The 25,992-nt window shown below is 37.0% G+C and overlaps 1 protein-coding gene and 1 pseudogene across 1 annotated transcript; both read right to left on the reverse strand.

The window, feature by feature from the left end:
- Nucleotides 1-3,901: 3,901 nt before the first annotated feature.
- LOC105034790 (serine/threonine-protein kinase Aurora-3) lies at nucleotides 3,902-21,484 on the reverse strand. Its single transcript, XM_010910077.3, has 6 exons — nucleotides 21,284-21,484; nucleotides 20,943-21,185; nucleotides 20,607-20,702; nucleotides 4,678-4,892; nucleotides 4,530-4,602; nucleotides 3,902-4,443 (listed from the first exon to the last, which is right to left on the reverse strand). The coding sequence occupies exons 1-6, from the start codon at nucleotides 21,482-21,484 to the stop codon at nucleotides 4,342-4,344; spliced, it is 930 nt and encodes a 309-aa protein (XP_010908379.1). The 3' UTR covers nucleotides 3,902-4,341.
- Nucleotides 11,811-11,964, reverse strand: LOC114913153 (U2 spliceosomal RNA; annotated as a pseudogene).
- Nucleotides 21,485-25,992: the final 4,508 nt, after the last annotated feature.

Genomic DNA, 25,992 nt, shown 5'->3' on the forward strand with positions numbered 1-25,992 from the left:
GATGCTTGGGAAGTGGTGGAAGTTTATTAATGAATCCAAATCAGTAGAAGTCTTTGTTTCATTGTTCTTATTATATAAGAACATCAGTATGAGTTTCTGGTTTTTCTCATCAGCATATCATTTCTGGAAGGGGTGCTTAAAGCAAAGGATAGTTTCTATTGCAGTCAATCCCCTCGTCGCCTGATCACCGGAAACGAGCACCTACAAGAGAAGTCCACACCGATCGGAGATGCCTCCGGCGGGGACCCTCCGACGGTCAAATCAGAGAGGAGACTAGACAACAGTAGAAAAGAATCAGAGACTCAGTGGGAGAGAGAGAGAGGAAGCCCAGGAGCTTAGAAAGAACCCCCCTCAACACTGTTGCCTTCCCCGTTTTATAGTAGGGCGCGGCGTGGTCCTGCCATTAATGGCGCAGACAACCGGGGAGTTGTCAAATCACTGGAGGCTGTCAGAGTTACCGCGGACTGACAAGTCGCCGTGGGCTGTCAAATCACTGGGGTTGACCTATGTCCTTGGCAAGACGATGTCCCCAGGGCGGCCACACCGCATGTCCTTGTCAGGACAGTAGCTCATAGCGGTCGTACGGCGTTTGGGGGAGCCGACCGACCATACGTCGGTATTTGACCGCGGGACGTCGGGTGAAGACCCGGGGACACCGTCGGCTAGTCTGGCGCATTGCGGGAGTCGGACGTCGGCTGCCACCCCCCTGACAGTAAGTCGGTAATCTGGACTCTGCCGCTCGACTAGTTGGAAATAGAATGGGTCTGTCCGCCCGACGCACCTTCGGTCGGATAATGTCAGCAGCTACTGTCGGCAGTCGTCGATCGGTACGGTCGGTAGAGTCGGACGTCAGTCGGACAAATCCGAGGGTGAGTCGGTGTAAAAGAGGTCGGTCGGTATATCCCAACAGTTTCTTTTGTGACTGTTCTTTTCTTCTTAAGAATGACAGGTGCATTAGGTTCTGGTTGGATCGTTGGTTTGGAGAATTTCCATTAGCGATTTGTTTCCAAACATTTTGTGAGATTGGTTTCTAACCTTGAACACTGTTGCTTCTTACTGCTTTCTAACTGATGATGGTTTACATTGGATACTATTGCTTAGGAGAAATGTTGCTTGGATTTGTTGGATTATGGTGATCTTTTGGATTTGCATACTCTTGTATCTCCTTCGAAGGCTATGGATTCAGTGAGTTGGAGAGGGTCTGCTAATGGTGTCTTTACAGTGAACTCCTAAAAATTTTTGAAATTTGGGGGCAAACTACAGGCTTTCTCTTTGGTTATTTGGAAAGCTTGGGTGTCAGAGAAAATCAAGGTGTTTATGAGATTCCCTTCTAAAGGAAAAAGTTCTTACAGCTGAAATTTTGGTTTAGAGATCTTGGCGGGCTCCTTCAGAATGTGTTCTTTGCTATTGTACCTCAGATGCAGCTTCTCACATCTTTCTTCACTGTTCTTTTTCTATGAGTCCATTTGGAGTCACCTAAAACTCTAGGGTTGAGAGGCTGGGCAGGATCCTTACCTACTTTTGGGGTGTTTGGAGGCACAAGAGAATCAAGAGGATGTCTAAATCTGGATGGGACATTTTGGCTATGGTTGTTTGGTGGGCAATAGAGGAGAGGACTGCTATCTTAGTTCAAATCTATGTGCATTTCATATACTAAATGAAATGTTTGATGGGCCGATTTCCTATCTTTTTCTCCCAAGAAAAGAAAAAGAAATCGGCAAAACCCTTATTGTCCACCCCATTGCCATATTTAGGTTTTTAGATTAGATACCGAGACTATTTATTTATAGATCAAAGGTTCGATCAAGATTGAGTTGTGTTCTTGTCGATCACATAGTCTAAATCCACATTGAGACTTTTTCAAAATTTATTCGATATGATATTCATATCATTATTAGTTTTCTTTCCATATAAGAAACACCTTGTGTGTTTTCTTATCTTACGATGGACCTGAACCTAGATCCATCACTATGTAGGTCCAAGTGCATTGAGCTGGTTTTGGATTGTGCTTGACCTTACCTAGCTTGGAGGACTAATGGGTCCAAAGAATTTTAATGAAACGAAATCAATGACTTGGATTGGCCTAAAATTGCGGCAAACAAGAAAAGGGGTTGCGGTCTGAGTCATGGTTGCCCTGGTTCCAATTCAGCCCAGTTGTAGGTAGAGGTGACAAAATTTGACCTGGTTTGATGAAGTTTCTAAAGTTGGGTTAGTTTTGGATCAACCCAAAATCAATTCAATTATAAATAGGTGGGCTTGAGTTCAAGCTCTAAACCGATGGATCACACAATTTGACCTGGTCAAAAATCAACTAATTCCAAGACCATACACAACTTAGTTCATACTTCTCTAATTTTTTTTAATATGGCTTGGTTTAATAAAAAAATGTGTTGTAAAGCATGATGGGTAGGACGGACCATGGGATTTTGGGATGTGAATTTCTATTGCAGCTAATGTTTTCCTTCATTAGTTTATGAATATTACATATCCTAAATCTTTCTAAGTTAAATATAACTTGGTATATTTAAAGTTATATGTGATTTTGTTGTTTGTGATCTCTAGATACCATATTTTGTTTTTATTTTTTAGTTGTATATATAATTGATAAATAAAACTTAAATGGGTTGGTTGGTGGGTATGGGTGTGTGTAAAATAAATGAATTAGGTATGAGTTAATATTTTCCAACCCAATTATAAATAGAATTGGCATGAGTTGAGGACTTTTAGACCTAAAACTAGCTCAAACCAACTCAAACCCTGCTTGACTAGACCAATGGCCTCCCCTAGTTGTTAGGCACTACTCAAAGTTTGTTACTATCTTAGATTCATCCAAAAGTAAGATGTCAACACATCATGTATTTTTCATGAAAAAGATCTACCTAAAAAATATATAAAATAGTGTCAAATTATCCAAGCAATAGTTATTCAATAAATTTCACCGGAAATTTAAAAAATAATGTGGAAAAAAATTCTGTAAACCAATCTTATTTGTTATGGTTTTTTATAATTATTTTACAGTGAAAGACTTTCTTTTCTTCTGTCTTTACTATCATCTTATTTATAGTATCATGTGTGATAATACACTTGCTTTGTTTTTACATTGTTGGTGGAGCTTGTGAAGGAAGCAGATGCTTGCTAACATGCATAATAAATGGGTTTGCACATGCTCAACATCAACTTGCTTGCTTAACATAACCACATCAACATGGAGAGCTCGACAGCATACATGGAATGAATGATCAATGTTCCTTTTTTTTTCCCCCTCAATTATTGGAGTACAACCTAAAAGCCATCCGATAGCCATGGCTTGGGACTTACAATAAACGGAATCCTTTCACAGTTCTAATTCAGTAACATCAACTATATGAATTCAATTGAATTGAAGCATGATCATCACCATCAATCCTTTCACCACCTAATAAAATCAGCCTTGTGGATTCTTGCCAAGCATTCCTATATCAGATTACAACTGACGTCCACAAATATTACATTTGGATCTATTTTGCTGTTTGACATACTTTTTCCCGACTGGCTGCCAAAATAACTACAATCCTGTCTTCTCTATCCAGATTTGTATAACATTGATAGTGTTCGTTATATCACAGTATAAACAGAACAAACAGTGAACAATATGACTTATCTTGTAATTATCCCTTCATTTGGATGTTTACTTAGTTGTTTTAAAGCAGCCTTCCATGCTCTTTGTTATTGCTGATTTTCAGAAAACTAAAAGACTGCTGGTGATGGAAGACAGGATACAACAATAGCTTGCTCAAGTCCCCTGGATGATGTTAGTGAATGAATATTTCACTAGTATCTGATTCAAGGATATAGCAGTAGTCAGTTAAAAGCAACAAATAAAATATGCCTGCAAGCATTTTTTTGATAGACCAACAAACATTTCTTTTTGAGGAAAGTCAGATATCCAAATTAAACATATTCAAATGCACCATCAGCTGTGAAATTTATCTGCTTTAAGCATACACAAGCATCTGCTATAACATTAAGCTCATCAGTGTAATTCCTAAAGTTGCTTAACAAGCAGGATCAGTTACAGATGTTTGTTTACTTGCTCTTATTTACAACAATCATGGTAGGTTTCAGAGAAACAAAGAAAAACAGAAGGAAAAGGTTGCAGACATACATGTGAACCAAGCTCTAGATCTGAAACAGTTCTGATTATAGTACATTTTAGATAAAGATATGTCTTAGGATTTGATTTTTTTTCTTCTGCTACCAACCCTCAAGTCCTTATGAGCTCCTTGAGTTCACACTCTGTCTTATCTATCCTTTCTTCCAAATACAGCACTTATGCATGGCTCTCTTCAAATCACCACCTCTTTACTCACAGCAGCTCCCAGTGGGGTCTGCATTCTTGACAATCCAGGGATGCTTCAAGATATTTTTAAGAGATAGTCTTTTTGATGAATCCTTCACTAGGAGCTACAAATTTAATATCAGATGTCAAAAATCACAGGTGCCTAATAAACTTTCACATCAGACAAATATTGTTATGCCTTCGGACTTACTTTGCTTATGAGATCCTTGGCTTCGGCAGATACATGAGGAGTGGAAGGAAATTTGAGGTCAACCTTCACTATCCTGGTTAAAAGTCTCTTTCAGTGTAACATTTTATAAATTCATGTAGTACAGGTGTGGCAAACTAAAGTATTTTACCTGTTTAAGGTATCTTTCTGGTCTTCAGCTTCAAATGGTGGAATGCCATAAAGAAACTCATAGCAAAGAATGCCTAAGGTCCAGTTATCAACGGCATAATCGTGCGCTTTATTTTCCACCATCTCTGGAGCAAGATAGTCAATAGTGCCACACATGGTTTTTCTCTTAGCATTCGACTGCACAGCCCATCCGAAATCCGCAATTTTAAGCCGACCCTGCAAGGTAGAAAGAAAATCAATTCGGACTCCTTTCGTAACTTGAACAACATCACTGCTAATGCCTGTTCCAACCTGCAGTGCATTGTAGTGTCATTTGAAACAAGATGCAGTAAAAAGTGTCCAGGAACTCAAAATGAGTGTTGCAGTGATAATAGTGCTCAGATAGATGTGCGTTTAAAGTAGGAAAGAACGACTATATTAGAGAAAGCATAAGAGTAAAACCAAAAGACGAAGTGGTCATTAAAATCAGTCTTAACAATTGGTTCCAAGTTTACCTGCACCTAGCAATTAATAAATTATGCACAAGTTTTAGAAAGGAAATAGGATAGCACATGGACTTTAACAAATTTATTTGTTAAAACCTGAACAATAGTACACTTACTACACTGGTACAAGTACACTAATACATTGGAGTGGGACACACTCAAACACTTGGTAAAAAGACCTCATTTGGTTGCACTCCATGGCACCCTCACACGCACCACAGACTTACACTTTCTTCACACACCCACACAATGGGTCTTAACACCTATTCATAGATGCTATAGGTCAGTGGACAGCTCCATTTAGTGATGTCCAGCTGGCCATCATGTCTCTTCTTTGGCTCTAGAATGATGGTGCAAGAAGGGTCTAGAGAGATAAAGAACAATCTTGTGATGATCTGTGGTGGCTGTTGATAATTTCGATGAGAGATCTGGAATGTCTAAGAGGTAAAAAAGAATTTAGAAAAATGGAGAGATATTTGGTGAAGAGGAAGTGGCGATGAAGAAAGAAAATTCTAGAAAGTGGAAAAAGAGAGAAAGTTGTTGAATCCCAATACTCCCCCTCAACATCAAGTCTCTCTAACATTTGTTCTTGTAGTCATATCGAGTTATTCTCTAAACTTTGCAAACTAAGCATTAAGTCCTTTTGTGAAGACGTCCGCTACTTGATTCTCTATCTTTGTTTCTTACATTTCAATTTCTCCTCTTAAAACTTTTTCTTATAAGAAACAATAGTGCACCTCTATGTGTTTTGTTCCCACATGAAACATTGGATTTTCGGCTAGCCGAATCGCAAACTGATCATCACAATGTAATGGCACTGCATAGTGAATAGGTTAGTAAAGATCTTTTATTAGTTGCATCAGCCATGTACTTTCTTGAACCACGATAGCTACTGCTCTATATTCCGCCTCTGTAGTTGATGGTGATACTGTCAGTTGTCTCTTGTTGCACCAAGAGATTACTCCTGATCCAAGGTTTAAACCCTAGTTGATCATCACGTGTTATGGTCACCAAAATAGTTGGCATCACAATATCCAACCACTTTACACCTATCTCCTTTTTTATACATTAAACTGAAGTCAAGCATTCCTTTTATGTACCTTAGGATTCAGCAAACTACTCCTAAATGGGGTTTTTTTGGGTTTTGCATAAATTGACTTACCACTCCAACTACATTTGTAATGTCAGGCCGTGTCAAAGTAGATGAAGCTCCCAACTAATTGCGACATGGTTGGGTCTTCTAGGTCTTTGCTTTCTTTTATGCAAAGCTTGGCATTGACTCCTATTGGTGTAGATATCTGCTTGCAATCAAACATGCCATATTTTTGTAGAAGATCTGTTGCGTACTTTTGTTGACACAAGAATAAACCATTTTCCATGCGATCTACTTCAAGCCCTAGGAAATGTTTGAGCTCTCCAAGCTCTTTCATTTGGAAGCAGACCAATGAATTTTCTTTGTTTCGATGAATCTCTTCTATATCATCTCCAATGATAATGAGATCATCCACATAAACTAATATTACTGCTAGCTTGCTTTTTCGATCGTCGACAAACAGGTTTGAGTCAGTTGGTGCCACTAAGTATCCACTTTAAATCAAGAATTTTGATATCTTATCATAGCATACTTTTGGTGCCTGCTTCACCCCATACATAGCTTTCTTTGCATATATACTCAAAGTGAGCCCTACTCTCAAAACCCCATGGTTGCTCTATGTGTATATCCTAATCTATCTCACCATGTAGGAAGGCATTTTTCAAATCCATTTCCTGCAACTTCCAAGACTTGCTGGCTATAAGTGTTAGCAGGATATGAACAATGGTTATCTTAGCTACTAAATTGAGGTTTCATCATAATCCAACCCATCTTGTTGAGAAAACCCCTCAAGCCACCAAATGTGCCTTGTACTACTCCATCGATCCATCTGACCAAGTCTTTATCTTGTAAACCCATTTGCAAGAAATGGGTTTTACTTCTTTAGACTTAGGCACCAAGTCTCATGTTTGATTCTCTCGTAGGGCTTGAATTTCTTCCTTCATCACATTTCTCCACTCAACACATTGTGATGCTTCTTCATATGTCGTTGGCTCTTTTATGTTTTCTTCTTTGATGATGGCTGCATTAGCATGCCTACGATTTGGTTTTCGTTGCCTATTCGACCATCTTAGCTGTGGTTGCGGCATTACTTCTTCTCTTACTTCTTGGACTCCCTTTGGTATTCTTTGATACATTCCAGTTTGCCATGGGCTCCTTTCTTCTTTTGACTCACACCTTGGCAGTGGCACAGGTTCTTCTATATTTCTTGGATTTCTTTCTTCTCTTGGCGCCCCAAATCTTTCCCGTTGCTTCTCTTCTATCTCCCTTGAATCAAGTAATGCCGCATGTTGAGGTGCAAACCAAGATAATGCTTTCTAAAACACTACATTTGAAGATATATAGCATCAACCATTTGCAGGATCAAAACATGTCCATCCTTTACTTTTATTATCATATCCTATAAAGATGCACCCAATTGCCTTCCTATCAAACTTGCTACAAAGGTGATCAGGTATGAATATGTAGCTCACATAGCCAAATGCTCGAAAGTGGCTCACTATGGGTTTCATGTTCCACAACTTTTGAAAGGATGAGATGAATCCCAATCTTGCCTATAGTAAGCTGCTGATCACATGGGTTGTAGCCTTCATAGACTCTGCCCAAAAACATCTAGAAATATACCTGGCATGCAACATACTTCAACACACATCTATAAGGCTTTTATTCTTCCTTTCTACCACACCATTATATTGTGATGTGCTAGGATATATCAATTGTTTGTGTATTCCACAGTTTTGTAGACAATTGTAGAATTCTTCGGACATATACTTTTCCCTCTTATCCACACCTGGGTACCATATTTTTCTTCCAACTTCACTTTCTACCTTTTTCTTTGAACTCCTTAAACTTTCTCAATGTTTCTGATTTTTCTTTTATAAAATAAACCCAAATGTACCTTGAATGATCATCAATAAAAGTTGCCATATATTGAATCCTACTAAGTGATGGTTGTTTTACCCCTCCAAATACATCTAAGTGAACAAGTTCCACTGGCAGCTTCACTCTTCACCTAGACTTTTCATATAGTAATTGATGTGCCTTACCATATTGGCACCCAACGTAGATTATATCACTATGAATATTTAATTGAACGAGGCCTTTTAGCATGGACTTGCTCATCATTACTTTCAACATGTGATAGCCAACGTGCCCTATCCATACATCCCACAGATCCACAATCTCATTCTTCTTAGTTTTATCCACATATGCTTCTTTTGCTGATATCACAATAGAATTTACCTTCTATCCTTCCATGATTGGTGTGCCAATTATTCTTACATCCTAATGTATTATAACATCCTTAGAACCAAATACCACAAAGTTACTTGGTTTTGTTAAATGCGATACTAACAAAAGGTTCTTCATCCTGGACACATGATAGACGTCTTCTACATGCACTTGGTTAGACTTGAAATGAGGTTCAATCACCATGTTGCTAATGTGTGTGATTGGCAATCTTGCATTAATCACAACAATACCTCTTTATTTTTCAATAGATTGCGAAACTTCTTCTTATCACCCGTCATGTGATTTAAGCTCCATGAGTCAGATCCAATCCTTCTCACAATTAATTCTTCTAGGACTAGATACTACTAATGCGAGCTCTGTCTACTTCTACTCCTGATGCTACTTCTTCTCTAATCTCGATCACAGCAAGTGATGCTTCAGCTTCCCACTCATCTTCAGGATTGTATTTTGTGATAGGCTGCTCGAGACTGCTACATTGCCTTCTACAAATTTTCTCTTAAACCTATAGTCTTTGGCATAATGATCTATGGCAGTTACGACACTCATCATTGTAACTTCTTGGCCTTTTGAATCGCTGTTTATTTTAATCTCTATGCTGTTAAGCTCCCCTGGTTGAGAGCCCCTTTCCTCCCATTTTTTTGATTTCTATTTTCTTCCCTTTTTGATTTTGCAGCACTTCAGTTTCCATTATAATCTCTCCTTTTGTTACTAAAGGGCACCTCCTCTTCTCTTCAGTAAGACTCCAACCATTTGTTTGGCCAATGTCTCTTGATTGGCCAACAAATTTTCTAAATCTTCTATTGATGGCTGCACTAGCCACCCTTGAATTGTTATAATAAATCCTCTATATTCAAGTTTTAAGCTGTGTGTAATAATCCTTCTCTTTCTTTTGTCGCTGATTTTAAACATGGGGTCTAACTCTAAAATCTCTCTGCATAATGATTTTATTTTTGTAAAATATTGATTTATTGTAATGTCACATTGAGTGACAATCATTAATTCATTTTCTAATAGCTGGAGTCTTATCATTTTTTCTAGAAAATCGAGAAGCCAATATATATCGTATGCAACTTTAGGTGTGGTTGCATACCTGATGTGCTTCAACATTTCCTCCTCTATTGTTATCTTGATTGTGAACATAGCTCTATCTGCTTTAATCTTCATTTCTTTAATGCAGCATTATTTTCTTGTGGTGGCGGTGTGGTCTTGCTTCCTCCTATAATCTTCCAAAAATCCTCCCCCTAAAGGTATTACTCCATGCATGTTTGCCACATACTAACCAATTGTTTAGCTTCTTAATGCTACCCACAATGCTAAGTTCCTCCATTGCAACTTGAGAGAGATCCGCACAATCAAGTTAGCTTGGTTTTACACAAGCAAAACTTCACAGTTCCTGACTGTGTGCAGAATCCCCCCAAAGAGCACCTCAAAAAGAGGTTTTTAGACCACCTCATTCTGATACCACTTGTAGAAAGGAAATAGGATAGCACATGGACTTTAACAAATAAACTTTTATTTGTCAATACTTGAACAATAGTACACTTACTACACAAATACATCAAGTACACACACACTAATTGGAGGGGAACACACTCAAAACACTTGATAAGAAGACCTCACTTGATTGCACTCCATGGCACCCTCACACACACCACAAACTTACACCTTCACACATACATAATGGGTCTTAACCCACTATAGATTGGTGGACAGCTCCATTTCATGATGTTCAGTTGGCCATTGTGGCTCTTCTTGGGCTCTAGAATGATAGTGCAAGAAGAGCCTAGAGAGATAAAAAAAAATCTTGTGATGATCTATGGTGGCTGTTGAAAATTTAAAGGAGATATTTGGTCAAGAGGCAGTGGCAGTAGAGAGAAAATTCTAAATAGTAAAGAGAGAGAGTTGTTGAATCCCAACACAAGTAGCCTCCCTTTAGTTAGTTTTAATCTCTCTATAAGAGCAAGGGATAAGTAATTGGCAAAACAATCAATGATAATTCTTACATTAAAGATCAAAAAATTAACCTAAAAAGTTATACATGCAGTCATGAAAGAAGAATCCACATAAACATGAATGCTATGTAATCAATATAAATGAAGATATATTTCATTATAGTTTTTGTAACTTGAGTCACACGATTGTTAGAGTATCTCAGTAGGAGGGTGCTAATAGTTGATCTTAAATCCTGTGAGATTGGATAGTGTTCTATGAGAATATATGTTGGTGTGTATGGATCCAGGTTGGGCGCCCATGATGGGTCGACCCGATCCATTTGAATTTGAATAGATAAGAGAGTTGGTCTCCCACTACAATGAAAAACTAATATGTAGTTTTTTTTTTGGGGCATAAGAAAACCACCCCTTCTGAATATATGAGAGGGTTTTTTTATGGTGGTTCTATAACTTACTTCCCTCTCTTTCTCTAGACAGTCCATCACTCTCTCTACACTTATCCATGCAAAGGCATTTAGATTGTGAATCAAAGTGTATTTTCCTCCTATGATTATACTTTATACTAGCAGGCAGTAATCCAACATCAATTCTTGGGATTTTTTTTGAAAGAAACTTGTAAGTTCATACTCTCATTATAAAGTTTACGTTAAACTTCATTCTTCAAATGGTATCAAAGCCTATATTGTTGTTTTCTGGCTGGTCTAGTTACTGATTATACCATAGTTTGAATGTTTAGAAGTTTGTTTCATGTATTTTTGTCATTTTAGAATTTGATCACTTAACAATGGCAACTTTATGTATATGATGCTTCGTGACATGATTTTTCACACATTTGTACACCATATAATATGAAACAATTCTAGAAATTTTGGTGTTTCAACTTTGAGTGTGTAAAGAGAAAAACAGAATCCTAATTAAATGACCCAATAATTGCTTGTCAATGTTCTTTCCATAGAGTATGTTTCAGGCAATAAAATTTATATGGGTCTATAGAGCTTTTCACAAACTTCAAATCGACATATTATTTGTGAATTTTGGTGTTGTATTTTGAGGGTTTTGTCTCTCCATAAATTCTATTTGTTTTTTTTAAAACCTTATTGGGGAAAAAGATGATCACATGCATTCATGTGATCATGTTCACGAACAATCCGGATGTCACCATAACAATCATTGTGACGGTTGACTGTGGAGTTAACCATTATGTTCCCGACGTTCCCACATCTCTGTGTTCACCTCACTTCACTTCATAAAGGAGATTTGTTTTTTTCTCCTTTGGGCTATGTGTCAAAGCATTCCACAAGCACCCTCAAGTGTGTTGAGTCTGCGGTCGCACGTGACACTGAACCCCAAAAAAAAAAGGTGCACCAGGACCGTGCAGTAGTGCAATGCATGGGCGATGCACGAGGGCCCAATGGCAAGCCACTATGGTGGGTTCTCCCCCATAAAAATTAATTTAATACCATGATGAGTCGATGGCCCACGTATCAAATATTAAATTATGAAAGGAGGCGTGCACCCACGCATGGACATCGCACGTCCGCATGGCGTGCATGCATCGGTGCCTGGGTGTTGCGCATCTGCATGGCATGTGCGAGCACATTGTTGAGCTGTGAGTTTAAAAAAAATAAAAACAAAATGTGATTTCTGTTTTTTTAAAAAATTATTTTGTTTATATGCTTCACATGTCCATATGTTTCTTGGAATTTTTTTTACATTTTTACACTCTATATATATTTAGATTTTAAAGATGATGTTTTTGCCAATAATTCTTTGACGTGCATACAAATTTGTTTTGTACAGATGGCACACCTCAAGAGAACCAAAAGGGTTCTTAAAACACCTCATATTAATAGGAATTTTGAATGTAAGTTGATTTGTAAGTATAAAAGAGAGGAGTGGATTCAGATTTTGATTTGATTGAGCATATTACTCATCTGGACAATGAATACAAATGGATATTGAATACCAATGAAGAATATTGAAAGATGAAAGTGAGTATGCTGGCAGAAACTCTACCACGAGATTGGTTTGGAATTGTAAAAAACTTTTGGAAAAATATTGAAATAAGCAAGACATATAAGGATTTAAAGTCGTCGCTTAAAAATGAACAGGATCACCATTTGGCAAGTGCAGTGAAGTGCATTTTTATGTTATCTATGGATGGCAGGCTCTGATTTTGTGGCCATGCTGTTTTTGATAGGATCAATAATGAGGAGTGGGAGATAGGATTAGGAATGAAGTTCTTAAGTTATCTAAGTCTAAAGAAGAGGATTAAATGAGTATTAATCCTAATGATTGTAAATATTTTAGCTGCATAAGAACTATTGAATATTTGTATCCTATTATGCATGATTTTTTTTATGTAAAATGTGATGACCTGGGCTGGTCCAAGCCCAAGCCATATCCCAACAAGGCCCGCTCCTTAGGCAATGCCCTGTTGGCTCTTAAAATCAAGAATGGGGGAGGGATTTCCCCTATTCTTCGGAACCTTTCTAAGCCCAAACCCCACCGCCTCTTTCTCCCACGCTCTCTCTTTCCCTCACTCTCCTTCTTCTATGCCCTCTCTCCCATTCTCCCTCTCGCACTCGCTCTCTCCCTCCCTTTGTCTCCCTCTCACGTTGGCTCTCTCCCTCCCCAACATCTTCTCTCCCCAGACCCTCTCTCTCCACATTCACACTCCCTCTTCCCTCGCTGTGTGTATGTCTGTGTGTGAGTGGGTTGAAAAACAGAAAAATAGAGGAAAAGAAAAAAAGAAACAAAGCAAAAAAGGAGGAAACAGGATCTCTTCTCCTCTCTCTTCCTCTCTCCTTCTCTCTTCTTCTTTTCCCTCCTTTTTCTTCTTCTTCCTTGTCGTTGTTTTGGTGGTGGTGGTGGTTGCTGCCATAGGGAAGCTCTTCATCAAAGCAAGTAGGATTAAGCATCCTTTTCTATTGTTTGGTTGATCTCAATTACTGGTTAATGGGTAGATATTAGAACCTTTGATATGTAATTAAATTTTATTAGGAACTAAGAATTAGATAATGAAATGAAAAGAGGGGTCAAAATAGAAATTTCAGGTTTTGAGATGAAGAAAAACCTAAAAAAGGGAGGGGACTGTTAGGAGAAGGGGGAGTATTAAGGGAAAAGAATCTTAAGAGAATTGAGAGATTAGAGGTTAAGTTTTGAGGGCAGATTGATTCTGTCGTGTTTTAATCTGAGAATTTTATCTTCCTATTGGCTTTGCGGTTTAAGCTGAAATTTTAATTGAAAATTGTTAAATCATGAGTCAACTTGAAAGCAATATTTGGAGATGAGTTTTGTTAGGATAAATAATTTGTGGATTGGAGCTGCTGGGAAAAAAAATGAAGAAGAGATTGGTGTATCCTATCTTCTCTTTCTTTCTTTCCCGAGATAGTGAAATTCTGAGAATTTAGGAAACTAGGTCATAATTATGTAAACTAGTAAAAATGATGATTTATAAGTTTCATAAGTATTGAATATAGATTTGGGGTTCCCGAATGTTCTAGGCATGTGGCAAATTGAGTTGGCATATTGGTTGGATTTTGCTACTACAAAAGATAAGGATTTCTAACCACGACCACCTGCATAATCTTGAATATTTTGTGTTATAAGCTGAGAATTATAAATATTTCATCTTTACATATAAATTTGATTGTATATGAAGTTTAATTCTCTATGATTCTAATTTATGCTCAATTGCATAAATAGAACATATATAGGTAATTTATAAAATAATAATAATAAAGTAAAAAAATGATTTATAATAATTTAACATAGGAGCATCGGACTAGTCACGACATCAGTATGGCTTCGTCAGGGTAGAAACATGGTATTTTAATATGGCCAGTCACGGGCAACAGCGTGACCATGAACGGTCCAAATACCAAGAATTTGGATCCAATTCATATTAGACAGATTATGATAAAGTAATAAATAAGAATAATAGCTTGGTATTGATGTTAACAGAAATAATAGCAATTGAAATGAAATCTTAGGTGAATGAAAATTGCTGATCTGATTATATATGACGAGCATATTAGAGTTGCTATTGATGGAGCATTGCATACATCTAAACTGTCATATATTGAAACTTGATGAACATCCTGATAGCATTATCAAGCTAGGCATATGAGTATTTAATTGTTAATTATTGAGAATTGAATCATTGTTTTCTTAACGAGTATGTTTATTAAAGAATTGTTATCTTTTCATGCTTATGTGTGCTTAGAAAATCCTTACTAAGCTATTAGCTCATATTATCATTTCTATTTTTCTTTCAGAGCAGTAGAACACCTAGCTAATCAGGGTTGACTTAGAATTTTGATGGGAGATAGTAATATTTAAGTTTTTATATCTGATACTGGTGATGTCTGAACTATATATTTCGGATAACTTTAGTTTTCATAAAAATTGATAATGAATTATTTGCTTTAATTATTTATCTCTAGATGTTAAGTATTTTTGGTTCAGATTGTCAGACCTTGCACATACTCTATAATTACACTTTAGGAAATATGCGACCGTGTCATGTGGCCAACCAAAGTGTGGGGTTTGGTCATGACATAAAAACTCTATGATATATTATATGTATGTTTGTTTCATTATAAAAGTTTGCATCAAGTGGAAATTCTAAGGTAACAAGAAATTAATACCTAGAACTAAATTTTTGCATTATGAAGTTAAATTTATGATAATTGGACATTAGGATAATGGATGCTGACCGGGAACATTTGAACTTTCGAGTCCTTGCCTATTGTTAAATTATCATTAATTTAATTATCATGAGTAGCAAAATATATATATGTTGTGCTAGACATGGATTTGAATTATGTCTCTCTATAGTGCTAAGAATGGCTTCAAAGAATATTATTGCTGACTTAAACAAAGGTGACAAGTTAAATAAAAATAATTATGATATTTGGCATCTTAAGATGCAGTATATTCTGGGGGAATAAGAAGCACTAGAGACTATCAACCATGTCATGGTGGAACCTGAGCAAGGGAATACTGTCTAACATAAGAGAGACATGGAAGTTTATCAAGTATGCAAAAAGAAAGAGTCCACTGCATGTGGTATTCTCATTAGCTCAATGGATGACAATTTTGTCCTTGAATATCAACAGTATCCCACTACTCATGAAATGTGGATTGTCCGAAAGAGGAAGTTTGGGGGCACCACTGTCATCAATTGAGACAGCTAACTATCAAGTTTGACACATATAAGAAACACCCCAATTATACCATCAAACAATATTTAAGAAAGATGTCGAACATGATTAGAAAGATAAAATCAGCATGGCACTATGTCATAAAGAAACAGCAAGTTCAGACTGTAATTTAGTCTCTCCCTAATAATCAAAAGTATATGAAGGTCAATTTGACCCATAATGATAGTATCAAGACCTTTGATGATGTTGCTCATCATGTTAAGTTGGTAGATGAACGATTTGGGGCTGTTAAAACTTTTGGACAAGCATATATTGTTACAACCAGTTCTAGAGGAGCTTCAAGCTTTACATGTAACAAGAAATGAAAAAAGAATGGAAAGAAAAAGGGAACGGGATTAGAATCCAAGAAGAACAAAAAGAAGTGGTTCAAAAAAGGAAGGCGCTTTGGTAAGAAGGACAAAACAAAAATGAAATGCTACAACTATGGCAAAAAGGATCATTTTGCTCATGAATGCTCCGAGCAAAAGAAGGTAGCATGTAAGACTGCTTCTTTTAATTATGAATATGTTTCTAATACTATATTACTGAATCTTATCATTTGTAGATTATAGACTCATGAGCCACAGACCATGTAACTAGGACAGAAGTGCGTATGTAGAGTTTCGTCAGATTCCTACAGGAACAAGATAGATCTATATAGGGAAAAATGCCAAAATTGAAGTTAAAGGAATCGGGATATGGAAGTTAAACCTTTGTGGTGGCCGAATCTTACTCCTGCATGATGTCCTCTATGCACCTAAGATCCAACAAAATTTAATATCTATAGTTGTTCTTCTAAATGTAGGGTTTAGCTTGAACTTATATGATGATTGTGTATATATTCATTATGATACTATGTTTTATGGTACTGGGTATGTATCTAATGATTTTATTGTACTAGATGCTGAACATTCTATGTGTAATTATGATGAATATTGTTTTTCTTTAATTGCTCGTACAAGCAATTCAAATGTGGATGAGAATGTATGACATGCTAGATTAGGACATATTGGGCTAGATAGAATGAATAGATTAGCTAGAGAGGGCTTGTTAGGGTTACTCAAAAAAATTAAGTTGCCCATATGTGAGCATTGTCTAGTAGGAAAAATGATAAGAAAATCATTTAATAAAGCCATTAGAGTAGAATTTCCATTGCAGTTGATCCACTCTAACATTTGTGGTCCAATGAGTGTGAGGATGAGGCATGGAGCCTCATATTTCATTACATTTATAGATGATTTCATGCGATATGATATCCTACATGGAAGTATGTTCACTTAGCAAACCCTATGGAAAAATGTAAAAATGATTTGATTTGTAACTTCTGCAGAAAAACTACTAAAGGAGGTATTTACAGAGCCAAGCAACATATTATAAGGGGGTATAAAAACACCAAGCAATGCCAAAAATGTCCAAGTCATGTTCGTGATGAAATTGAAGAGTACATGTCAAAGAAGGAAGAGGAAAAGAAGCAAATGATATATTACCAGATTTTGATGCAGTAGAGGATTATAGAGATGATGAAGTTGAAGAAGTAGAAATTCAAGTAGTTGGTTCACGTGAAAAAGGCAAAAGGCCTATTGGAAGTGGAAGTTCCTAATTCCACACAATTCTACAGCCAAAGAAACCAAGACAAAAGGGTCTTATGGATCAATACTTCACTCCTAATGCAGACACGGTTGTTAAAAATAGGAAAGAAGGTAAACTGATGCAAGCAACTATTAATCAGCTTTGCCTAAAGGAATTGAGGGAAAAAGCTTATATGGAAATTGCTAGGTGGATGTATGGGATACCTTTTAATGCAGTTAATGCACCAAGTTTTGCTGTGGCGATTGAAGCAATTGGGCAATATGGTCCTAGTTTAAAGCTCCCAATTATCATGAGGTGAGAATACCTTTACTGAGAAAGGAAGTTTAGTCTGCTAAGAATGCATTGAAAGCTCATAAGGAAGAATGGGAAAATATGGCTACTCTATCATGTCGGAGGTTGGAAGGATGAGGTTTTTAAAAAGGATATAATAAACTTTTTAGTTAATTCTCCAAGAGGGTCAGTTTTCCTAAAGTCCATTGATGCTTCTGATTTTTTGAAGAATGCAGATATTCTGTTTAAATTAATTGATGATGTCATAAAGGAAGTTGGGAAAGCAAATATGATCCAAGTGGTGACCGACAATGCTGCTAGTTATGTTGATGCAGATAACAATTTTACTTAGTTAGAATTTAAATTTTGTTTTCAAATTCCACTGCTTTTCAGAAATAATGACTATATATTATTTTTTTTAATTCAATTAGAGAGATTGCTGGAAGCAAAACACCGACATTTATATTGAACACCATATGCTAAGCATTGCATTGACTTGATGCTGGAGGATATTGGGAAGATACCGGCAATCCATAAAATATGGAAGAATGCAATCTTCTTGACTGCATTTTTGTACGGCAAAGTGCGCATTGTTAACATGAAGAGGGAATTCACAAGGCGAAGAGAGTTGTTGAGGCCAACTATCACAAGGCTTGCAACTGCCTTCCTCACTCTTCAGTCATTATATGCACAAAAGAATAATTTGAGAAAGATGTTGTTTCTGAACAATGGACAAGAACTAAGTGGGCAAAGGAACAAACTACCAAGAAAGCTGTTAGTATTGTTTCAATGCCTTCTTTTTGGAATACCATTCGTAGGAGCCTCAAGTTTTCTGCTCCTTTGATTAAAGTGCTTCGGTTAGTGGATGAGGAAATTAGACCAGCCATGGGATACATTTAGAGGCTATGGATAGGGCTAAAGAGGTAATTGCCAAGTCATTTGATGATAATGAAAAACAATATCAAGATGTCTTCAAAATCATTGATGAACGATGGGATTGCCAACTTCATCGTCCCCTGCATGCAGCTGGTCATTACTTGAATCCAAAATTTTTTTATTCAAACCTGAACATCCTACAAGATGAAGAGGTGGTGGGAGGCTTAATTGAATGCATAGAAAGGATAGGGGCCATGATATTCAACATAAGATTAGTACAGAGTTAGACAAGTATCGAGAAGCGAAAGATATTTTTGGATCAAATTTCGCTATTAGACATAGGAAGACCAAATCACCAGGTGTTATTACATACTACAATACTATTTTTTTTCATATTTTATTAATTTACTCTTATTTTTGTATTTCAAAACTTAATTTGGCATTTTTTTTTTCAATCAACAATTGACTGGTGGCTTTCTTATGGGTCTTCAACTCCAAACTTGCATAAATTTGCTACTTAGTCTCACTTGTAGTTCTTCTGGTTGTGAAAGGAATTGGAGTGTATTCTCATAAATAAATACCAAATTAACAAATGACTTGAGGAATAGCAATTTGCAAAGTGCAAACCATTCTAATTATTATGTTATGTTTCAATCCTTGTAGCTCTACACCAAAAGAAGGAACAGGTTGCTCAAATATGCTTGCTGGTCATATGATCTATTTGTCAAGTATGAATGTATGGATATATGAGTAATGAAGAGAGTAGTACATATTTACGTGGGCACAAAGTCAAGCCCATCATGTACAAGTGGAAAATGTTGGTGTTTATGGATCTGAGATGGGCACCCATGATGGGTCGATCCGATCCATTTGAATTTGAATAGATGAGGGAGTTGGTCTCCCACCTAAATGAAAAACTACCACGCATTTTTTTTTGAACATGAAAAAACCATCCCTTTTGAATATATGTGAGGGTTTTTTATAGTGGTTCTATAACTTACTTCCCTCTCTTTCTCTGGACACTCAACCACCCTCTCTACACTTATCCATACAAAGGCATTTAGATTGTGAAGCAAGGTGTATTTTCCTCCTGTGATTATCCTCTGGACTAGATAATTCTTACGGCTTTTCTTGAAAGAAATTTATAAGCTCATACTCTTATTATAAATTTTATGTTAAACTTCATTCTTCAATATAAATAACAGACTGGCAAGCTTGGGGCCATCTAGTGCATCAGCAATAGGTAGGTACCCCACCCCCACCCCCCCGGTGCAAGAGCAAGCCAACAACAACAAATGAAAGGAGAAAGAAGAATAGCAATATTGAAAAAAAATAAAATGGATCTTGAAAAGTTTGTATTGGAAAAGAGATTTAAATTGCTTGTCATGTTTATGATATTAGTGTACTTTATATACAAGTTAAGCCCCTTGACTTAGAGTATAAATATGGTAGAACATAATAATGAAATCTCATGATTATGAGAAAGATACTAGGGACCTCATATAGTATAATGCAATAGCAAAATCCCAAAAAGATACTATAGATCTAATATAGTATAATACAATAGCAAAATCTCATGATTTGATACATATACTAGCTGTGAATATGACAACCGGATTCCATAATTATTGGAGGTTGATATGGGCTGATATGCTAGGATTCTATATGTAATATGTAGTAGCTGCGATATCCAAGATTCTATAATAGGCTAATATGCTAAGATTCTGCATGCAATATATAGCAGTTGTGATATCCAAGATTCTATTATATCCAAGATTCTGACAACTTTAATAAATCTTATTCTTCATATTCAAATGTGATGCTATACAATTAACACAAGTGCCTAGGTAGCGCCGAGGTAGCCATTTTCCAAAATATTGAAACCAAATATTTGGTTGCCAACAGGTACACTTGCAATAATCAGAGAAAAGATTGTTTGCCCAAATGGAACTCTGACTAGCATAACTTTTGTTTTATTCCAAGTTTATGCATGCCCTACAGCAAACAGATCATATGTGTAGCAAGCCTTTCATTCAATACTCTAAGACGCAAGTTTTAGATTTACAGAATTTTGTTCCCCCAAAAATGAATTCTTTTTTCTGATTGTATTTAAAAATGAATTCTCATTTAGAAAAAATGCTTGCAATTCACCAATTATAAAATAACAAAATAGGGCACTACGTTTGATTACAAAGCAAGAAATATACCTCAATATCCAACAATAGATTCTCCGGCTTGATGTCCCTGTGGATCACATGCTTCTCGTGGCAGTACACCAGCGCACCCGCAAGGCTCGCAATATACTGCTCATTGCCAAACCGCAAATAGCCACAAAAATGGGAAGAGAATGAGAACGAAACAAAAAAAATCCAGATAAATGGCAACGCAAACCCTGCCCGAGGACTTCAAAAATAAAATGTTTTGTCACAATTAGCAGAAATAAACAAAAAAAAAAATGAGAAAAATCCAGAAATGGGCAGCATAAACGTGTCTCAGGGACTTCAAAAATCGAATCTTTTTATCATAATAAGCATCTAACTCACAGTGGCAGCGCGCTTCTCAGAGAAATGGTGGAGCTTCCTAAGGACCTTGTAAAGCTCGCCTCGCGCCGCAAACTCCAAGACCAAGAAGACGCGGGTGGCGTCGTGGAACCAGGCAAAGAGCCGGAGGACGTTGGGATGGTTCAGCCCGTGCTGGATCTCGATCTCTCGTCGGAGGTGAGCGTGGAATCGGTACTTCTCCAGTTTCTTCTTAAAGATCACCTTCAAAGCCACCACGTACCCGCTCTGACCGCAGAAATCGAGGGAAAAGAGATCGAATAGATGAATATAGAGGGATTGGATTCAAGAAATAAAGGATTAGGCGATGGAATAGAAGAGGGGACCTGCTTCTCTCGGGCGAGATAGACCTTGCCGAACTTGCCTTCGCCGATGAACTTTCCGATCTCGAAGTCGGCGAGGCTCCACTCCTCCTTCTTCTGCTTCTTCTCCGTTTGGGGCGTCGGAGGGGGGAGAGAAGGGATTTGGGAGGAGAAGAGGGGTCGAGAGAGGGGGGGACGGGGAGGCAGAGGCGAAGGGCGGGCCATTTTGGTGTTCAAAATTTCACGGGTCCAAAGGTGGAGGTCACATATAAATCAGGTTATGGATCTAAGGATCAGGGACTATCGGATCTGGATTTGGACCCGATCCATTTCCAATGATTTATTTTATAAAATTTATTAGTTATATTTAAAATCTGTTCTGTTTATAAATGATGGCGAAGCACCAAAGGAGTTGCGTTTTTTTTTTTTTTTTTTCAATGTGAAAAGGAATTGAGCTTTTAAATAATGGTATTCATCCTGCAACTAACCTAGCTCCAAATTGAGTAAACATGGATTCAATCTTTAAGCGACCTGATTATTGCTTGCTCCAAATTGAGCCTTGTCCCATTGGATTAATAAATTGGTAGATTACAAATTTAAATGCAGGTTAAATCTACCAATGTATTAGATACCCGAGCTTGATTCTTCTGATTTTGACCTTTCATATGAGCTAAATGGTTTCACTAATATTGTTAATTTAACTGTTTATAAGTATAGATTTTAAAATTTATAGGATAAAAATTTATTAGATTTTAAGATTTTGCTACGGTGCTCTAAAAATTTTTTTAGTCTTTTTACTATTTATCTCTTTCTGATCGTCGAATTAAGGATGGACCATTCGAATTTTAATCAGATGGGATAGAAACATGCATGACTGTTGTGGTAAATACTTCAAAGTTTAGGATTATTTTATACCATAACTTAATTTTTTTTTTCTTTTCAGAAAGGCTTCTCTATTTCTAAGGGTGGGGGCGGCAGAGAAGCCACCGGCTGGGTGGTGGGCTATGCAGAAACTATGGTGACATAAGGTGGAGAGGCAGTTTGCAGTGGCGTAGAAAAATCGTGGGCCGATGGGGGTGGGGTTTTGGGGTGGCACAAAAGCCGGGGGCTCAAGTTGGGGGGAAGGGGTGGGGTGGGGAGATGGGGGGTGTTAGGGAGTGGTGCGGAAGACAGGGGTGGGCACGCATGGGGGAGGGTGACGTAGGGTGGGGGGCGGTTTGCGGCGGTGCGGAGAAGTCACGGGGGAGATGGGGTTGTTGGGGAGTGGCACAAAAGGTGGGGGCCACCGCGTGCAGGGAAGGGCGACATTGGGTGGGGGGAGGTTTGCAGCGGTGTGGAGAAGCCACGGCTGATAGGAGTGTGGTTGTGGGGCGGCGAAGAAGCTGGGGGTGGGCCCGGGGGGATGGGCTAGATGGGGGGTGCTAGGGAGCTGTGCACAAGGTGGGGGTGGGCGCGCACGGTAGCTGTGGGCATCAGGATGGTGGGGGGGAGGGAGTGCATTGGGGAGCCTGAGGTAGAGGAGCTGTGAGTGCTCAGGATGGGGGGGGGGGGTTGGGGGGAACCATTGGTGAGCACTGATTGGGGGGGGGTGTTGGCATTGGTGGGGTGGGGCACGAACACTGGTTGGGGGGTGGGTGGGCAAAAACTGTCGGGAAGGAGAGAGGGGGCGGGGCGGGGCGGTGCGGCGGTGGAACGAGTCGGAGAGAGAGCAGTGTGGCAGAAGCACCGATTGGAGGGGGGCAGGGGTAGGAGAAGACCGCCGTGGAGGGGGGGTGGGTGACTGGCACGAGGTGGGATAGATGAAAGGAGGAAGAAAAAATAAAAATTACCTAAAATACTCCTTTATAATAAAATATTATAAAGGGGCACTGTAGTAAAATTCTTATAAATATAGATTTTAGAATTTATTGGATGAAAATATAATAGATGCAAATTTTAGAGGAGTTTTTGTAGTTTCTCTTTTTTTTTTTTTAATTAAAATGGACTTATGCAATATGTCTATTTGAGTTTTATGAAAACCTAGTTTCTTATTATTTTATAAAACATGTTTTATAGATAGCTACCATTAATATATGTTTTAAGAAAACTCACAAATAAATAATATATCTATGAAGGAATTGCTAGAGAATATGTCTTAGGTTTAGAGATAAAGAGCTTAGATGTATGTCCATTTGGAGAGGGAAGAAATCAGTTCCTTCAATTTAGTCAACTCAAAACTTTCGCATAAAATAAAACTTTAATTTGATTGACCTTTTTTTTGGAGTCCATGCATTGTCAAAATATTGTCACACAATCAAAAGAACTATATACACAATAAATACCTGCATTAATTAAAAAAATAATTTTTTAAAAAATACTGTTTAATTTTGAAAAATTTGTAATGCTCTTTTCTTTTTACTTTTTTCTTCTCAAAATTACCCTCCCCTTCGTACCATATTAAAGATATATAAAAAGAAGGTTTTCAATACTTGTATCTATCTATCTATCTAAATTCCATCAAAAAAAAAAAAAATGTATCTAAAAATAGCTTGGCCACATATCCCTGAAGGGAACATACTTTGTTAAAAATAAATTTTAAAAGGGGTATGCATGAATGCCTAACCATCAAGAGAAATTGAACTAGAGATTTTATACCATTTTTTTGTTTTTTTAGTACATAGAAATCTTTATTTCTTTGGTAGAGCTACATGCTTCTTGGCATGAGCTCATTATTACTAAACTATGAATTGAAGGTAATTCAAATATTGTGATTGCTTGGTTAATGCATGCAATACCTTTTTTCTTTGGATTCATGCTCCTCTATAGCTAGTAGATTCACATTTCTCATGTCTTTTGTCAAAGAATTATGATTATGGACTACATTGCCAATCTAGATATTTCTTTCAAGGAGTTTTTGATACCGGAACAAAACTTTTCCACATGGATGGCTAACTATTACAATGTTAATTCTCTATTATGAGTGTTAAATATATGTGAGAGATGAAAAAGTCTAAATGTCCTTGTAATCATCTCCACTTAATTTTGTTCGCTTCATTTGCTCTAACACCATCATTGAACTAGAAGTTCATGGCATTGTGAAATTTATAACAATAAATACATTACTTATCTCCAATGTTAATATATGTGATATATATTTTTTGAATAAAAATTATTTATCTACATACTTTTTAAATTGATGAGAGACAAAAAGCTCTACCCCCTCCAAAAATTCAGAAAAATTTCTAAAAATATCATAAAAATCGAGCATGCCATGTTATGAAAAGCCATATGTTTTATTAAAATATAATTATAAAATTTCTAATTGATGGCACTATATTTAATAGTTTATTTCTTAAATCAAAATTGTTTCCAAGTATGCATGTTATGAAGGGCAATGTATTCCATTAAAATGGAATGATTTATTATGTAGCCCGAAGAAGTAGGTTGGTGATGGAGGAGACAAATGCGGGTTCCGATGGCATGCTCCAAGCATCAACAAAACTGAGCATCTCAAGAGATCTATTCGACGGATAGATAATCCACTATCCTTCAAAGTCTAAAATTTTGATCTTAGTTTTCTCGGCCATCTCCTTTGCTATCATCTTTTTATTAGAACCATAAAATCCCTCTCTTTTTGCTAAAAATTAGCTTCCATCATTGTTTGACTTCTCCAAAATCTTTACTTATTTTCTTTGGTTTTCTTTTTCTTTACTTTTTTTCCTTCTTTTCGTAGTCGTACTAAAACTTGCTCCTGAAGGTGATGTGGTGACAAAAGTCAAAGAAAGAGAAGGTAGTGGAGGAGGAGAGTGAATTGGGGAGATAAGCAGAGGAATGCTGCAAGGGTTGAAGAGGAGCATGGGGTGGCTGCCATTCCATCTGCATGAGAATTTGCCCTCCATTGTCAAACAAAGCACCAGTCAAACCAAGCACTACCGTAGGGACATCCTTCTTTTTCTGCTGGTGGAACTTGGAAGTTGCCAATCGTGGCCCATCATGGTTGGGCAGTGAGACCCTAAACCCATCTAGTAAGCTTGCTATATCGTACAAATGGTAATAGTAGATAGCAGCTCTTTCATCTTGCTTTCGGATCAATCGATATTTTTTTATTTGTCAATATATTTATCTTTTTGTATACCTATTACTTTTCAATGTGTTTGTATGTTTTTTATTTTGTTAAATATTTCGTTGATACATTTGTATATATTTTTTATTTTATATATCTCTTTTTTGTCATATATTTCTATATTTTATATATCTCTTATTTGTCAATATATTTCTATGTCTCTTAATTGTATCCTTTATATCAATTATCAAAGAATATTTCTATCAAAAATTTTTTATATTTATTTCATTATATCTCTAACAATAACTGCAGCAAAAGAACTATATCAAATTGTCGAAGATCTGTTTGGATGAGTTAAGAATAATTGATTTTTTTTTTTATAGACTTCAGACTATTTCACTCAAAAATTAATTTTATGTTTTATGAATATCGACAAAGCCGGTCTATAATTTTTTATACTGATAAAATTCATGAATATAATAGAATTTTTAGTCTAATCATTCAAATAGATTTTAATTTTTAAATTTTTCATGAGAATATCTTATTATGTTAAAAAATATGATTAGAAATTTTGATAAATAGATCCACGAAGAATCAAATCCGAGTCGGTGCGTCCACCGCGGAAGCCCCATTTCACCCACCCGGTCGTCGTACGTCAAAATGTTATCCACCAATCGCGAAACGGTTTCGG

This window comes from Elaeis guineensis, chromosome 2, assembly GCF_000442705.2.
Source record: "Elaeis guineensis isolate ETL-2024a chromosome 2, EG11, whole genome shotgun sequence".
In the NCBI taxonomy this organism is placed as follows: Eukaryota; Viridiplantae; Streptophyta; class Magnoliopsida; order Arecales; family Arecaceae; genus Elaeis; species Elaeis guineensis.

What these genes read in the sequence shown, in the direction of transcription:
- LOC105034790 (XM_010910077.3), bottom strand. Translation starts at nt 21,484, where the DNA reads ATGGCCCGCCCTTCGCCTCTGCCTCCCCGTCCCCCCCTCTCTCGACCC. An exon ending in CTGAGAAGCGCGCTGCCACT is followed by an intron (nt 20,703 to 20,942) that starts GTGAGTTAGATG and finishes GGCAATGAGCAG; the next exon opens with TATATTGCGAGCCTTGCGGG. An exon ending in CCAAGGATCTCATAAGCAAA is followed by an intron (nt 4,444 to 4,529) that starts GTAAGTCCGAAG and finishes TTAAATTTGTAG; the next exon opens with CTCCTAGTGAAGGATTCATC.